The sequence below is a fragment of the Brassica napus genome, chromosome A2 (assembly GCF_020379485.1).
Source record: "Brassica napus cultivar Da-Ae chromosome A2, Da-Ae, whole genome shotgun sequence".
Taxonomy (NCBI): Eukaryota; Viridiplantae; Streptophyta; class Magnoliopsida; order Brassicales; family Brassicaceae; genus Brassica; species Brassica napus.
In genome coordinates, this window is record NC_063435.1 from 1,935,467 (window position 1) to 1,953,779 (window position 18,313).

General features: G+C 31.9%; 2 protein-coding genes across 2 annotated transcripts; one reads left to right on the forward strand and one right to left on the reverse strand.

Annotated features, from left to right (window-relative positions):
- Positions 1-7,042: 7,042 nt before the first annotated feature.
- LOC106423699 (glutamine synthetase cytosolic isozyme 1-4-like) lies at positions 7,043-9,730 on the reverse strand. Its single transcript, XM_048748831.1, has 12 exons — positions 9,473-9,730; positions 9,225-9,264; positions 9,015-9,118; positions 8,870-8,918; positions 8,674-8,780; positions 8,308-8,395; positions 8,078-8,206; positions 7,927-8,001; positions 7,791-7,844; positions 7,661-7,698; positions 7,421-7,580; positions 7,043-7,350 (listed from the first exon to the last, which is right to left on the reverse strand). Exons 1-12 carry the CDS (start codon positions 9,544-9,546, stop codon positions 7,198-7,200), a joined length of 1,071 nt encoding a protein of 356 aa, XP_048604788.1. The 5' UTR covers positions 9,547-9,730; the 3' UTR covers positions 7,043-7,197.
- Positions 9,731-15,049: 5,319 nt separating this feature from the next.
- On the forward strand, positions 15,050-17,610 carry LOC106354450 (probable inactive receptor kinase At5g16590). Its single transcript, XM_013794381.3, has 3 exons — positions 15,050-16,570; positions 16,781-17,098; positions 17,172-17,610. Exons 1-3 carry the CDS (start codon positions 15,322-15,324, stop codon positions 17,444-17,446), a joined length of 1,842 nt encoding a protein of 613 aa, XP_013649835.2. The 5' UTR covers positions 15,050-15,321; the 3' UTR covers positions 17,447-17,610.
- The last annotated feature ends 703 nt before the right edge of the window (positions 17,611-18,313 follow it).

Below are 18,313 nucleotides of genomic sequence, written 5' to 3' on the forward strand. Positions count from 1 at the left end.
GAAAAAACAAAGACAAAACATTTAAAATAGTATTTATTTTTTAAACTAGTGCTTTGATTTTGGTACCCGGAGACGACGGGATACGTACAATTAGAGAGAGAAAGGAACTGTCTCCTCTCTGACTGTTTTTTTATTTTCTCTCCCCCACTCTCTTCGCTTCTCACTTCACTCTCTGTTTACATCTTTGTTATATTTATTTATTTAATTTCTTTTATACGATTTTGGGATCAAACAAATTCAAATTTCTGACCGTATATTGTTCAACTATACCTAAAGAGATATACATTAAATATCCGTCCCTCCTTGAGTTTATGAAGAGTAATATAGAGTATAGACATTTAGTTCGTAGATATATGTAGGCTACAAAATCAACAGGTGTTGTTTGACCAATTTGTGAAGTCTATTAAGACCAAATTAAGCTGATCTGTCACTTTAAAGTAATCACGTAATTTTAAAATATGTATATGTAGTAGGCTATATTACGAATCTTCAAATTGTTTGATTATTGTGTATCATAAACTTATGCCTAAGAATTAGTGTTATTCATCCCACTTGATTTAGAATATATATTTTGTGTTTTGTTTTCTTAAAAAGGGTAACATACTTTGTGTATTTTGCCTTCCAAATGTGGGGAAAAAGTTGTCTTACAAAAAAGTACCTTTCTCTTCAAATGCACTCATACATGCATGATACCCATACGACACACATTCGTGTGTACAATACAATGTTTATAGTAGGTACATAAACCATGTCTCATATAAGAATTCTCTCTATTATTTTTTGGTAAAATTCTCTCTATTATTGTAACGCATAATTGCTAGATTGATATATGTATATGTACATATATAATTATATTTTATCATACCTAAGAAAAGATCAGCCAGAAAGTATATTTTGTTTGTTTCCTTGAGTAAGCAAACACAAGTAAACTCTAAAGAACCTAAAGATTTTCTTCTAATTCCCTTTTCATTTTCCCAAATATTCCTTCTCAGTTAAAAAAAAAACTCTTTCTATATTTCTTTGAGTTGTCTCTAAGAAAGTATTAGCTATTCTTTCCTCATATGATTATTTATATAAGATAATTTTTTTCTTCATTGACCGGATACATATTTTACATAATATGAAAAGATTAAATTTATTTTTGACAAAGCGGTTTACTTTATTATTTAGTTTGTTACAACCCAAATTAGATAGATTCTGTGTAGATGAAAATATATCAACTTTTATATAGTATAGATTTTTTAGAAGAAAAAATTCATCTAGTTTTTTTTTCCTCTTTTTACCTTTTTAATGACATGGCTATTATTTTGAATCATTGATACAAGAGACAATATAAATAAAAATTCAGTTAAAATTATGTCAAAAGCAACGTTAAAAGCATATACAATTGGTAGTCTTATGCGCAAAGAGGACAAAAAAGAGTACACCACTTGTCCAAAATGAAATTCCTTGGATAAAAGAACTATATATTTCTATTATATATGAAATTAGGCCACGATGAATGGCCATGTAGAAAATTGACGAAAATGGCTTAGCTAACTTTCTCTGGGAAAACAGCTATTTCTTAAAAAGCAGGAACTCTATTATTTTCCTACCAAATTAAAGCCTACGTACGTGTCTTCTATTAATTAGTTGCTAATTTTAGAGATATAAATAACGTTGGTCCATCATATTGCATGTACATTGTCTTATGTCTTTAATTTATAAGTTTTATATATTGGCTCAAAGTCTCTATAGTTATATACTACGTGCATTTCGCATTCATTAATGATTTGGAGTCTTTTGACTACTGTCAGTAATCAGACATAACTGAGATAAGTATGTGAATTGACACTCTTGTCAAAACGGTATAACTAAGACATTAGTTTTTTTTTATAAGTTATTTTCTAGGGGTTTTACTAAGAAAAAGCATAATTAGTGAATGCCTATATATTAACTGTTCCGTAGATGGGTATGTAAACGTGTAATAATATCAATGCATGGACACAAACGTACGTCGGTGAGTGAGATCCAATATGACAAGTAATTACTGTTTTATTTGAAATTTATTGGAGTATTTTATTTATTTTTTATGAAAATAAATTATCACCATGCCAGATTTCAAAAAAATAAAAATTATCACTGCACGCATTAAATGGATCCAACAGAACATGAGGTTCTATATTGTCTAAATTAATATTTTACACCTTTTTGGAATATATCGGAGAATGAAAGACTCCGTTGATTCTACCAATTCGTTGACGTTCATATCTCTAAACTACTATTTGTCACATATTTGATTTTTTTTTTAAATCTTTTTACTTAATTGTTAGTATCTATTTTAAACTTTCTACCTTGTACATATAAATCTACATCTTTGTCAAATAAGGAATCTAACTGATGAACATATTACAGTAACATTATGAATGAGTAGAGAAAAAATACAGAGGAATAATATTAGAGGAATAAAAAAGAAAATGATTCTTTATCAATTTTAGCAAAAAACAAATTTGTTCTATATTCCTTTAAAATAAAAAGAATGAGAATAAATGCAAAGGAAAAACAATTCATTATAAATGGTAAAAAAAAATTAGGAATAGTAAATAATGCATTATTTTCTTTCATTCTTTGGTCACCAATTACACCCAAAAAATTTTGATTTATTTATTTTAATGGATCCACATGTTTCTTGCATTATGAAAAAAATTGTCACACATTTTTAATATTAGTTAATTATGCTATTACATTAAAGAAGTAGTTAGTTTCAAATCAATTCTCTAAAACAATCACTTGGAGCCACTCTTTAAATGGAAAACTAATAGCGATTCATACAAGCTTAGAATTAACTTTAGAATCATACACAATATATTACATAAATAGATTTACACTAGTCAATTTTACCTCATCAAATTTACGTCTAAATGTATCATTCTGAATCGTCTTATATAGATCCACATATAACAGTTCTATTTGCATCATGATGAATGATCTCTTATATATATTTTCTCCATTTATCTACATAATTTCAAGATTCGAAATCCAATCTCTAAAATAAAAAATATATATTAATAAACCATCGGCAAACCACTAAACTAACTTCCATGTTATCATAGAGAGGAAAATTTTGGGCTAAAAAGGTTTTTTGCACACTTAATTTTCTTATTGAGAAGAGAAAATTGATGTTCGTTAAGAATTGTAAGAGAAATAATCGAATCCACTGGAGCGCTTTGCAAAGTGTTTTCTTGTGTAGCATCTCAAATTTATAGTAAGCATAAGTTCTTACAAACAACGTTTGTGTAAAAACAAGGACAACTAGGGTAAACGCGAATCATTTTGGTACCTCCTAGACATTAGACAATGTATGGATTGGAGTATAAAAGAATTCCTTTATTTTATGGGTCAAATATTTCAGCTATTAGTAATTACATAAATTTCATGAAAAACATGGTGATATCTATTTCGTCTTATGCGGAAAGCTTTTCCAACCAAAAAAAACATTAATTGGTTTTTCATTTTGCAATGAGAATAGCCCAACATGATTCGTTCATCACATTATCTCATAAAGAATGTATATAATATGCTTTCTCACTTCTATTTTCATTTTTTTCTTTCCTTTCACGTTCACCGTGCAAAATTATCCCTCTCAAGTCTCAAGTGGCATTCTAGTTGGAGAATAAAGGGAATGCTTAAAGTCTTCCATATTTTTGTTTAAAGAACCCAAAAACTACTTTTATGCTTTACGTCTTTTGAAATATAATCTTAGGGATAGTTTCAAAAAATATATAAAAAAGGGTTATATTGGACCCATCGCTTTTAGATATGCAAATAGCAAAATTTCTAGAGTTGTGAATTACATGATTTCATTCTCTTCCAATCTCAAAAGGAACGAAACAAAAATTTGAAATTATTATCCCCTTTTACATTTTGTAAAGATATAGCAAATATATATTTACTATCACATAATGAAGCTAACTGGGTGAATTTTTAAATATAATTCACTTCAAACTTTCTTTTTTCAAAGAAGCTAGTGAAACTATTTCGAAAACATAAAAATATTTGTACTTACAAAATAATTTACTGGAAAAGCTATCACAATTCATTGGAGAATATAAAGTTTGATCACTGGCTAGTAATCAATCTACCAATAATACGACACATCATTTTTGTAAGGTATCTATCAAAATTTGACGAAATTTCTTAGTGCATAAAATTGTTGATCACTAGCTAGTAATCAATTAATTTTCTTGTAATCAATTAATTTTATCAGAAGTATGTTTTTATTTTCAGCTTTGTTGTAAATAAATAAATAAAAAAATCTATACAAAATGATAAAATAGAAACAGAAGTTAAAGAGAAAATATTGGTACTACACTCCAACAAATAACTTATCAAATATAACTAAAATCACATGTATGTATATAACATATTAATCACTCAATGATGTATTTGCAAAACTTCTAGAATACTAGTGATTTTTGTTACAAAAGAAATTGAAACAAGACTTTGATCAACATTCTTTTTGGGTCACAATTATCGTCAATACTAAAAGAATAGAAATCCATGTTATATTTTTTTTCGCGTAAAATTGGTTATTCTATACCAACTGTTTTCTCTTCGGGGTGGTGGGAGATGGGGCCTAAGGAATTGGCAAAATTGTACCATGGGTTGGTTCAAACGCAATGGACAAGACCGAAGATTGGGAAAGAATGAGATATGGCATGAAGGTGTTGTAGTTGTCTCATTAACCAACAACAGTCATAGAGAGATATGTGATGTATATTGATCATGAGAGGGTCCATATCATTATATTTATATTGGGTGAATATATCATGTAACGTCAATTCTATATGTCTATATATTGTTATTATGATTAATAAATAGTAAGAATATTATGAGGGAGAAAGAGCACACAAAACCAAAGAATGTACTGTGACACCCACCAACATCGCGTAACTATGATACATATATGTACTTACCATAGCGACAAGGTTCTAATCCATACCGGGGTGAACATGTATTCTTGTCGCTTTGATTTTTCTTGCAACCTCTTCTCAGGTTTCTATTTATTAGGTTTAACAATATTTTCTTGTTAGGCATCTACCGATAGCCTTTTCCGACTAATAACAGCTTAGTAGTTATTAACCATAAATTGTTTCTAGTCAGGTTCTTGATTGCACTAAAATGACAAAATTTCAAGTCATGATAATAAAATTAGCTAATACTACTTTTTATTTCAGTCGTCGTGAAACTGAATCATGTGTTGCGAATGAATGATTAAAGCTTTGAATGATCAGCGATAACAGCAACGTCAAACACAATATATATAAACACACACATTTATGAGAGCTTTTATAACAAAATTTAATAATTTATCCATAAACCCCGTCACATTTATGGTTTTTTTTTTTTTGAAAAAAACACATTTATGGTTTTTTCAGTAGGTGTGAAACCTAAATGAGCTTTTCTCGCAAGATGTTATAAAGTGGGAATTAAATAAAATTTTGAGATAAGTGTAGGAATATCTCAAATTCGAATCTGCAAAGTCATCTTAAATGATAAATGGATCAAAAAGCTTAAATAATTGATGTAAGTTTAAGGTTAAGAGAGATATAGAGAGAGAGAGAAGCAACTCAAACAAAAGAGTAATAAATGAGAGACAGGAGGGCACAAGACTTTTCTGCCCATTGCAGAAAAGATAGCCTGATGTGAGAGGTGATGAAATCATTTTGTAATCGATTGCTTTATGATTGCTCCTTTCATTTTATTTTTTTCCTTAAAAAATATAGAGATGCATTTATTAACAAGTGAAAAAGTTATCGTTGGGTTGGATTTTTTTTGTTCAGAAAAAAAAGTGCTGGATTTTTTTTCTTTCTCTAAAGCTGATTAAAGTAGAAGAGAAAAAAGTATATATTCAATAAACAAAGTGCTTTTACCAAAGCTTTTTCCCCTCTGTGTTTTCACTTAATAAATGTGGAGTATTATTTATTGCTGACAAATAAAAATATATATACATGATAAAGTCATGAGATGAAAAAAGCAAAAGTTACAAAAAAGCTGCAAGATGATGAAGGTATAATGACTAAATAATAATCGAATGCATGCATGCATTGCTATTCAGTATTCTTATATACGCACAACACATACCAAAGTAACTTTTTACTAACTTCTGATGACTCGCTTGTTTCAACCCTTCAAACATTTACTTATTCTTCTGCTTTATATTCACTTCACAAACCTTCTCCCAAACTATGTGATGCTTCTTTAAATTCCAAAGTAGATGTGTGTGTGTGTATATTATTTACGCATAGAAACATGTATGCCATGCATGTCAATCTTATCATGTAGATTTTTATTTATAACTTATGTGGTTAAACTCCAAACCAATGTCTAGTACCAATTCCGATTGTCATGTGGAACAACAATGAATTTGACTTTTATCTTTTTTTTGAACTTAAAAAAAGAAGAAGATAAAGTCAAATTCGATTACCAAGGTGATTTCTCAACCACTAACTTTTTTTAACATTAAAGTTTAGTTGAATCAAAGAATTTCAAAATAGTTTTAAACTGGTAAAGTTTGGTCTAAGCTCTAAATTAATTAGGAATGTGAATCTCAAATCATAACTACAAATGAAATTGATAAATAAATATAATCTGACAATAATTAAAAAGTTTGGTGACCAAATAAAATATAATAAGACTAGTGTAGATTTTTTATAAAATGGTTTTCAAGACTAATGTAGTTCGATTTATTGATAGTTTCGTTACCCTCTTCGTTACTTTTTTTGTACAACAGAAATTTCAGTGAGAAAAGTTTAGTACACAACCCTCTTCGTCTCCTATATACTCTTTGTTTAGCTCATTGTAGAAACGGGCCCAAAAGAGATGTTATCAATCCTTCCTTTATTTATCCATCTTCGGTTACCGTCGAGTCGGGTCTAGTTTGGGCCGCCTAGTAATGGAGAAGTTTGTAAGCTTCGGTTTAAGTTAATGTCAAAAACTTGACTAAACCGAGACTTGAATCTTGTAATAACATATAGATTCTGAAATAGAAGAAAGTAAAAGCTAGGGAAAAGAACTACTATTATTTCTTGGAAAGAGTTTAAATCAAACATTCTTAAACAAAGAACACATGAGAAGTGTTTCATAAAGAGGAATAGACAATAGAAGAATCAACATGAACTGATATAAGAGGTTCCTTGAGACTCAAGGTTTCTTCCTTCATGGTTTCCAGAGGATTGTGGTTTCAGCAACCATGGAGGTCACAGTGTAGGGATCCATGTTCGACGCTGGCCTACGATCTTCAAAGTATCCTTTCCCATCTTTCTCTGTGTCACGACCAACCCTAATCGATGCCCCACGGTTTGCAACACCCTTTACAAAACCGGTTTAAGTTAGATCATGCTTTAGGCTAATAATGTATACATTTTAAGAAAAGTCTTACCCATAAGAAAGTGTTGATATCAGCAGTCTCGTGTCTTCCAGTGAGACGACGCTCGTTGCCTTCACCATAAGCAGCGATGTGTTCCTTGTGACGCAGTCCAAGCTTCTCTATCGCTTTCTTTATGATCTCGTACCCTCCATCTTCCCTCATCGACTTGGTGCTGCAGAAAACAAGAAAACCAAAATCAGAAAACAAAAAAAAACACAGAGAAAAAAACATATAAACGGAATCATAGCAGACCTGTAATTTGTGTGTGCTCCTGCACCATTCCAATCTCCCTAGAATATAAAAATTAAAATAGAGTAATTCAGTGAATTTAAAAGAATCAAAGGTCTATTTTGTAAATAATTGAAAATATGGTAAATCTAACCGGAATTGGTTTAGGGTCAAGAGACAAAACCACTCCAGCCAATTCTGTGATCCTCTGTTTTTAACATACCCAAGAAACATAGTCATAAAACAGAGTATATGAAGAGACAGGTCTTGATGAGTGTGTTTATATATACCTCGAGGATGTAACGAGCGACCCAGACCTGATCAGCGGCAGCTATTCCAACGGTTGGACCGACTTGGAACTCCCACTGAAAACCCACACAATATCAGTTTCACGGTCAATATGATATTGAATCAGAAGAATACATAGGGAATATATTAAACCTGGCCGGGCATGACTTCTCCGTTAGTGCCACTGACATTGATTCCGGCGTAAAGACATGCTTTGTAATGAGCATCTACGATGTCTCTTCCAAAGGCTTTGTCTGCTCCAACTCCACAGTAGTATGGTCCCTGTTTTTTTTTATTAATAAATATTTTTTTACTTATTTGGCACAAACTGGAGTTTTGGATTGAGATAAAGAAGTGAAAAGATTCGCCGAGAAAATCTTTACCTGAGGACCTGGGAAGCCACCGACGGGCCAACCAACTGGCCACTTAGTATCCTTTTGGAGCAAAGTATACTCTTGCTCAATTCCGTACCTGAATTTCAATATATTTGAAATATTTAATTAATTTAGAAAAATGTAAATTTAGAGTAACAAATGTGTTTATGGTCAAATTATTTAATTATACTTTTACGTTATAAAAATATAGATCAACAAAGTTGACTACATCATGTTACGTCTCCTTGCGTTACCATTTGGAATTAAACTCGCATGATGATGTTGACAAAAAATTAACTATGAAAACATAAAGTTTTCAAACAAAAAAATTGAGATCAACTTTGACAAAAAAAATTTCATTGTGAAGATGTATACCATGTTTCTTCGGCGGCAACGGTTGGGTCGCTAAAGATCTTGGCCGCCGCATGCCTTTTGTTGGTTGGGATCGGTTCGCCAGCCGGTGTATAAGCGTCACACATCACCTAATTCCAAATCAATCACAGAAACAAAATAAATGAATATTGCAACAAATTTCGAGAGTATTGTTCTAGTTGTTTAAATGAGTTATTACAAGGATGTTGTTGCCTCTTCTGAATGGATCTTTGAAGATAGCTTGAGGGCTGAAAAAAAAAACACATAGAAAACCCACAATCTCATTAATCCAAGAATTAGAAAAAGTTACTTAAATTATTAATTGATTTAATTATGGAACATACTAGATGATGACTTCACTGTCATCGCCGGGGGCTTGGCCGGTGCTTGAACCGTCATAGTTCCATTTCGGTAACTCCGATGGATCCTTCACTGGTCCCGGCAAAGTCTGCAGCAATAATATTATTAATCATGTCCTAAATTCGTGATATTACTTTAACGATTTACTCATCGTTTACACTATACAAAAAAAAAATTCAAAATAAATTAATTACCCTTGCTTTGCTTCTCATATCCAAGCCTGATCCACCAATCCTATTCATCAAATCACGAAAATATTAATCAAAATATTCAATCAATCCAATATCTTTCAACTTTTAGTATATCAAGCAAAATTTCAAAGTTTTGAGTCATAAGAAAACCTCAAGGATGAGAACTATAGACACAAACGCCAACTCAAACACATAAGCAAATAATATACTGTTGTAGATTAAATAAAAAAAAAAGAAATAATATTACGGACCATATGTACTCGGCAATGATCTTCTCAGAGGAGTCGGAGAGATCGAGATTGATTAAATCTGCAAGAGCCGACATTTTTCTAGGAATCTGAACAGAAAACTAAACTTTTTTTGTATAACACTAAGGAGATTCCTGCAAGTGTATTTATATAGGGGGGAGAGAGAAGGGGTTGGTGCGTGCTTGACTATATGGTAAGGAAAACAAAATGATTTGGGTGAAAAACGGAGAAGGCGGAAATATCGGGCTATTATTGGAAATGCGTATAATCCGGAGATTCTATTGATTCCGAGGTTATATAAGATTCTATTCATATAGTATCTATTAGGAAAAACAAAAATTATTCACCTGTCACCTGATGCCCCGGTAACGTTTACCATATAAAGCTTCTCACCAACCGTGGTTCTCGTGTAATACAATCACATACGGTAAAACTTCTATAAATTAATAATGCTAAGATTTTAAAATTTTATTAATTTATAAAAATATTAATTTACAAAAAAAAATTATTTAAATTATTTATTTTTAGATATATTTATTCTAAAATAAGAAAAATATTTGATTTTAATATATTAACATTAATTGTTTTTTTTTTTTGAAATTTGATATTTATATTAATTTTATTATATTATTTGGTGTATATAATATATATTGCATAGAACATAAATGTGGTTTTAGATATAATTTTACTAAATATCATCAAAAATATTAAGTGTTAATAACATATAAAGATAATTCTATAACATTAGTTTCTTGCTTATATAAAATATGTATACATAAAAATTATTAATTTATAATTTTAATGGGACCATATATTTAAATAGATTTTAAAATTATTATCTTATTATTTTATCGATTTGTGTTAAATATTGAACCAACTCAAGTTGAGACCAACGAAATTTATTAATTTATAGAGATTATTAATTTATCGAATATTAATTTATATAGGTTTTACTATATTTACAAACTTTGCAATTTATGTAGTCAAAACTAAATATATGTAGTCAAAACTTAATAAAACAGTCAGATAGTATCTTTTATTTTTATAGCTAAAATAGGACAGATATATAACGAAAATAAGGATCTTTTGAGAGAGAGGTTTATATGGGAAGGTAGTATATTAGATTCATTCGCAGGATCTTTTAATTAGGAAACATGGAATATAATTTTTAGAATCGTTTGGAAGAGTGTAAATCCAAACCTACCAAAATTATTCTGATATTTTTGAGTCTTCGACCCTTCTGTTTGTTTGTTTATTAAATTTTCTCTTCGAGATTTTTTATTCTCATTTTTTTAGTAACTCAACTTTTGGACAAATTAAAAACCCCAAGTTTGAATAATCACTAGGAAAAAAACAATTGTGTTTACATTGAAAATGCGTGACCAAGCTTTTCCCTAACCCGTGGGGCTTAACATTTGAGTGGTGAGCCATAAGCTCCACTAAATTTAAGATCCAAGCTTTATCGTTTCAAGATTCTTGTTTTAAAGGAATCTCTTAAAATCACCCACGCTCTTCTCGTTTGCACGGTTACGTTAAGCGCTTTACTATTATTATTATTATTATTATTATTATTATTATTATTTTTTTTTTTGTAAAAACGCTTTACTATTATCGATTCAAATCATTCAATATTGTGTTAAATTCTCCAAATATATAAAATCATAGAGATTTTGTACAATGAGATAATATGAGTAAAAATTTTGAAAGTACTTTGTTAATAAAAAATATATTCAAAGCTAACAAACATTCGACGGAAAAAAATGTCAAAAGGTAAAATATGTATGTCATACTACTGTTGAAGTGGTCTAATACGAAATCGACATATAGTAATTAAAAAATAAAATAAAATAAAAAAATTTATAGTGCACGTAAACGCCAAAACATTACTCTCTCTCTTACGCTGATAGTATATTGTAAATTTCTTGTTAGTAAACTAAAGATTTTTTTTTTTTTTTAACTAAAACTTTTCTATTTTCGTCGACTCTTATCTCTGTAAAATAAAAATATTACACTAATAATACAGTAACAATATTAAACTAATAATACAGTAACAATATGTAAATATATTGTTATTGTGATGATAAATATATATATAATTTACAATATATTTACATATCCGAAAGTAGACACTTATATATAATTTTCTTAAGTAGACACTATATCAAAATGAAAAGCAAATTAAATTGATTATCAAAGACTATTTGAACAAATTGCCAGCTGACGGAATCACCTAAGAGCATCATTATTCAGGATTTTTTAGGGTGGAGTTTTTAGAGAATATAAGAATCTGTTTCTTAATTTTAACTAAAAAATTAAAAAATTGTTTTTTATTTTTTTTAACTTTTTAGTTAAAAATTAAAAAAAAATTATATTTCCCTAAAAACTCCGTCATAATAAAAATATGTTGCATGGTCAATAAGTTAAATCTGTAACATCTTCTCATTTTTTTACTAAGTACATTTTTTCCTTACAAAACCTATGTGGGTCATGTACTCTTCGCAACAAAAAGGTGGCTCCGACAGTGCTCTAGGCTTAATATTTTTGTTTTTTTTTGTTTTGCATAAATTTTTTGGAGCTTAATATTTTTGTTTGGGGTCTAGAATCTATAAATATTAAGGTTATAAAACCCAAATTAAAGAGTAAATCAGTATTGAGTTAATCTTATAACTAAAACGTACATAAATTTTTGACTTGAACCCGACTATCGTGACTGCAATATATTCACCTCATACGCTTATTATACCTTTAGATTTGGATCGGTCCGAACAATATTAGGTATGTGAATATGTGATAATAATTATTTATAGTTGTTGGTGGGTCATTTATGTTCCCGTGACTTCGGGGCATTTTGTATGCTTGTCAATAATTCTCTTATTTTATAACTTCAGGTACACAAAACGCAAAAGTTCTTTATTTTCATTGGTGGGAGAGTCGTATTCCGCTTCACGCATATAGTTCCAACTTGTTTTTGAATAGTGATAATAAGTTGGACCAATGGGTTGGTATCAATCGAAATGATAGTGATAATAAGTTGGACCAATGGGTTGGTATCAATCGAAATGACATATGCGTTTGTTCCTATCTTCCAACTATTATTACTTTTTACCAAAGATTATTTTTAATTTCCCTACATCATATATTAATATATTATACACAACTTAATGCATTATTCATAATTGATAATGGCATATTCTTTATTTTAGTGGCTTCTGTCATTACATAGAACTTTATTTTGAATTACATGTATGCCACGCCACAACTAGTGGAGTCCAATGTACTAGTTATTAGTTTAGTGTAAGATCCGAAAGTACAGTTTTAAAAATCCAGTCTAAGAATTAAAATTCCAATGCGGATTAAACATCAATTTCTTTGGCGGCGTACAATTTGGTACTGTGTTCTTGTTATTGGTTGATATGATGATTAGAGTTTTTGTGGACATACTTTTTTAACGTTTGTTAACTAGAGGTCATAACTCGTAAGGTTCAATATTTGTTGAATTGAGAGTTCTATGATTATAAAATGGTCCAGCCTTGGCAAACTTAAGCCATTTGAGTAATCTTATAGATGATCCTGAGTTAATCTCCGGGAAAACTTTAACCACCAAGTATTTAACCACCATAAAAATAAAATAAAAACTGGGCGGGCCGAAACCTAGCTTCGCATTTTCAATGCACAGGTGATTTTGTTTCAAAAGGAACTTGAAATCAGGGTGAAAAACAAGTTTACCACACTCTCCAAAAAATTTGCAGGTCACTCTTTTGGTGGATCTTGAAGAGTTAAAGCGATTTGGGTTAGAAACAACCTCCACACTATATTTTTGTGGTACATGGATATATTACCATCGTTTTGGGATTTCTTTGAATACCGAGAAAAGTCTATCTATGAAAATAATTGCTGCGTTGGAAGATTTAATGTGAACTCTTTTATAGATTCGGAATAACTCTAAATTAAAAAAAAACTGGCAAAATGAATGAAGAGATAAAAGGTAGCAGGCATATCATGAAATTGTTACAGAGACTTAAGATCTAAGTTTAAGTAGCTCTTTCGCAGAAGCTAATTAACACCACACAGAAGAACCATTTGTAACGTCGATATATATAATATATATACATATACATATACAGTACTACTTGAGTAGTAAAAAAGCATCTGTTAATGTATGCATGTTATCGTGCCTTAGAGCATGAGCATCAGTGAACCCCCTTTGGGGTTCACCTTCTTAATTTTTTATTATTAAAGTTTTTCTTTTTTTCATTTTGATTTTTTTTTTTTTAAAAAAAAAAAAAAAAAAAAATTGACCAATCGCGGGCCGCCACGTGTCGTGGGGCCCGCGCTACAGTGATGAACTTTAGGAGAGAGGGTATCATGCAGAAGAGGTGAGAAGGAGTGAGTTCATCACTTTTGCTTTTTTTAATATTTTTTTTTTCTCGTAAAACGTGTGAACCTCCATCTTGAACCTCTAATGCTCTTGCTCTTAGAAAATCAGTCCCATGCAGTAATGGGCTTCGAAGTAATAATATATTTTAGAACCCAGTTTCTTTAGTTTGTATGAATATATTGTTTGGGCTGTAATCTAAAATAAGATGGGCTTGCGTTTTATAACAAGCTTTTTGTTAATATCAAATAGTTGGGACGAATTGAAAGCCCGTTAATTACCTTTGTTTTGGTCGACCCAAAATATTTAGGAAATATATCATAATTGGGAAGTTAATAATATGCTGGGTAATAATAACAAGACCTAGTAATATCTGTTCTCTGTTAATATATTACATTATTATGTAACCATCTATGTTGATAGGGTTACTAACATTTTACTATCTTTAAATTTTCGATTTAACGTATCATATCTTGTTGAGAATAATATTTCTACGTTTATAAGTAACAAATGTTAAGGGCTAGATTGTTGGTGCTGTAATTTTTTTTTTTTGCTTTAGAAATTAGGCTGTGATTTTTATAGCTATAGATTTTTTTTTATGTTGTAGATTTATTTCTGAAGAAATCCAAAACACTTTTTTCAAAAAAATAACATCCAAAGCACTAAATAAATAAACGTTGTAGAAAACTCGATTTTTAAAGCCAATATATTTATTTTTCTAATTTTTTTGATATAGATTTAATTTTAAAACTAAAGCATCATGCTTTATAAAATAAATTAGAAAAAATGTGTCATCAACTTAAATTTTAAGTTCATAGTGATTCCGTAAACCACATGGATAGTTTCCAATTCATGTGAATAACAAAAAATGATTGTTTCATAACACTCAAATCACTTACCAATCATTTCCTAAACCATAAGATTTATTATAAACCGCTCTAGATTTTACATTAGACTTATTAACCATTATATATATATATATATATCCTTAGATTTACATTATACCTTTTTTGGGCAAAGATTTACATTATACCTAAAATAAATTACACAACAATAATAAGCAAATAAAATATTTGTTGGATGACCTTCTTGCTTTAAATTAGAATATTAGATATAATGAATAGTATTAAAATAGAAAGATTCTCTAGATTTCTGTAAAAAGGTGAAATTCAACGATTAACTTTTTTTTCTTTCCAACCACTGCAGTCTGCAATTATAGCTCCTCTCTGGCTCTCTTTCGCTCTGTCTGCTCCTTCATCATCTCTCTCATATAAGCCAGCGAGAGAGAAAGAGATAGAGAGAGAGAGAGCTGAAATTCATGTGAGAGGATTTCCTTCCGTCATTTTCTCTTTCCAAACACTGTTCCACACATTGTCTGAAAACACACAAAGATTTTTCCGACAACATCCGGATCGATCTCAGACAAACCCATTCACTCACTGTTCGAAAGAACTACACTTTAGAAAAAGAAAAGAAGATGACGAACAAGACCAGTTTAGGTCTCTCCGTCTTCTTCTTCCTCCTCACTCTCGCCGCCGTCACGTCAGATCTAGAATCCGACCGACGAGCACTCATCGCTCTCCGCGACGGCGTCCACGGCCGTCCTCTCCTCTGGAACCTCACCGCCCCTCCGTGCACTTGGGGAGGAGTCCAATGCAATGCGGGTCGGGTCACAGCCCTCCGGTTACCCGGCGTGGGCTTATCAGGCCCATTACCAATCGCAATCGGAAACTTAACCAAGCTCGAAACTTTATCGTTCCGGTTCAACGCCTTAACCGGTCCGCTCCCTGCTGATTTCGCTAACCTAACTCTCCTCCGTTACCTTTACCTTCAAGGCAACGCCTTTTCCGAAGAGATACCTTCGTTTCTCTTCGATTTACCTAACGTGATCCGAATCAACCTCGCTCAGAACAACTTCTCCGGTCAGATCCCGGTTAATGTTAACTCGGCGACCCGGTTAGCTACTCTTTACTTGGAAGATAACCAGCTAACCGGTCCGATCCCGGAGATTAAGCTCAAGCTTCAGCAGTTTAACGTCTCGTCGAATCAGCTTAACGGGTCTATACCGGATCCGTTGTCGGGTATGCCCAAAACCGCTTTTGAAGGTAACTCTCTCTGTGGGAAGCCGTTAGCCGCTTGCGCCGTCGCCGGAAAGGGGAAAAGCGACAAGCTTTCAGCCGGAGTTATCGCCGGAATAGTGATTGGTTGTGTCGCCGTGCTTATCTTGCTCTGCTTGATCTTGTTCTGTCTCTGCAGAAAGAAGAAGAAAGAGAACAATGTGGAGTCGAGAAACATCGAAGCAGCAGCAGCAGCTCCTGTGCCAGCCGCCGTAGCTAAAGAAACGACGGTGGAGAATGTTCCTCCTCCGGTGGCTAACGGTTCATCTGAAAACGGTGCGGCTAAGAACAGTAAAGATCTGACGTTTTTCGTGAAATCGTTCGGCGTGTTCGATCTCGACGGTTTGCTTAAGGCTTCTGCGGAGGTTCTTGGAAAAGGAGCGTTTGGATCGTCGTACAAGGCGAGTTTCGAGCATGGATTAGTGGTGGCTGTGAAGCGGTTGAGAGATGTGGTTGTGCCTGAGAAAGAGTTTAAAGAGAAGTTGCAGGTTCTTGGTTCAATCAGCCATCCAAATCTTGTGGCATTGATCGCTTATTACTTCAGCCGTGACGAGAAGCTTGTTGTGTTCGAGTACATGTCAAGAGGAAGCTTGTCTGCTCTCTTACACGGTATAAAGTTTCCTCCTTTCAATATTTAGTAGAGTTTTCAAAATCGGATCTAAACAACACAATTTTTCTATAATGATTTTTCAAAAAATTTAGTATATGCGTCTAATCAATAATCCTAAATAAAATGCTTAATTACCGCTTAGTGATTTTTTCGAACATTTGTTTAGTATTGATTCTTAGTTAAATGTTAGATACTTTGTGATTTTACAGGGAACAAAGGAAGTGGTAGAAGTCCGTTGAGCTGGGAAACAAGAGCTGGTATAGCTCTAGGAGCTGCAAGGGCAATTAGTTACCTTCATTCACGTGACGCGACAACATCTCATGGAAACATTAAGTCTTGTAACATTCTCTTGTCTGAATCCTATGAGGCTAAGGTCTCTGACTACTGTCTTGCGCCTATGATCAGCCCTACATCTACACCTAACCGCATTGATGGTTACCGTGCTCCTGAAGTAACCGATGCTCGTAGAATCTCCCAAAAGGCTGATGTTTACAGCTTCGGTGTTCTCATTCTTGAACTTCTCACAGGTACTAAAAGAGAGTTCTTGGAAACTTCATTTTAGGTCAAAATGTGGTTCTAAATTTGGCTTTTGTTTTGCAGGGAAATCTCCAACGCATCAGCAGCTAAACGAAGAGGGAGTAGATTTACCGAGATGGGTTTCATCTATCACCGAACAACAATCACCTTCGGATGTGTTTGATCCAGAGCTAACTAGGTATCAAGCTGAGGGTAATGAGAACATGATCAGGCTTTTGAAGATCGGTATAAGTTGTACTGCTCAGTATCCAGATAGTCGTCCGTCGATGGCTGAAGTCACCAGGCTCATTGAGGAGGTCTCTCGTTCATCTGGTTCACATAGTCCTTTGTCTGGTTGATTCTTTTTTCTTCTTTTCAATGTGGGGTCTAAATTGATCGATTTCAAAATTGTTTGGTCTAAATTTGAATTTGTTTAATAGTTTGTTCGATGATTCTTGAGCTCAGTTGTGAAATACGTTGAAGATTTATTTTTTTAGTGTCGAGTTTATCAATTGTTGAAATATATCATTGTGTGGAATGGAAAAATTGTCTCGTTTTCTATATTATAGGCCGCCAGCTATTGGTTGACTCTTTTTTCTAACCAACTATGCAATAAAACGGCAGGAATCATAAAAAGTTACCGACAAAGTATTTCTACATTTCTTCAACTTCAAGATTTATATTTAAAAGGTGACTAAGACTAAGTATCTAAATACAAAATATTACAAATGTTATGAAATAATATTACTTTAGGTAACGGGTCTATTCAAGTTTCTTAGTTGGATCTGCTAAGTTATCCCCCATCCCCCACACATTTCAAATTCAAGTTCAGATGATTTGGTAAGGCTATTAAAACAAAGTTTCTTCATCTTTCTTTTAGCCTTTTAAAGTAATTTTAGAATGAGACTCTTTAAGAATTAATATATTTATAGATTGTATCTATCAAGATGTACATTTGTTTCAGAAAACATTTAAGGACCTAATGTATGGAAACATTAGTTGAGTGCTTCATTTTATATATAACCTAGAATATACTATCTTTTGATAAATGTATTGGTGTGTAAAAAATGTTGTTTGCTAAGAATTTGTTGTTGATTATGGTTTAGTTTGGAAGTTTAAGCGAAATCAATGGGAATTGTGATGATACCCCACATCTACACCTCAAATGTTTGGTCCATTTTGTTTGATTGCATATCATTAAAGTTTCATCAACTATATCATGATCA

Coding starts and splice junctions, on each gene's coding strand:
- LOC106423699 (XM_048748831.1), bottom strand. CDS start 9,546: ATGTCGGCTCTTGCAGATTTAATCAATCTCGATCTCTCCGACTCCTCT. Junction 8,919..9,014: donor GACAGTGAAGTCATCATCTA/GTATGTTCCATA, acceptor TTTTTTTTTCAG/CCCTCAAGCTATCTTCAAAG. Junction 7,351..7,420: donor ATATCAACACTTTCTTATGG/GTAAGACTTTTC, acceptor GGTTTTGTAAAG/GGTGTTGCAAACCGTGGGGC.
- LOC106354450 (XM_013794381.3), top strand. CDS start 15,322: ATGACGAACAAGACCAGTTTAGGTCTCTCCGTCTTCTTCTTCCTCCTC. Junction 16,571..16,780: donor CTTGTCTGCTCTCTTACACG/GTATAAAGTTTC, acceptor GTGATTTTACAG/GGAACAAAGGAAGTGGTAGA. Junction 17,099..17,171: donor CATTCTTGAACTTCTCACAG/GTACTAAAAGAG, acceptor TTTGTTTTGCAG/GGAAATCTCCAACGCATCAG.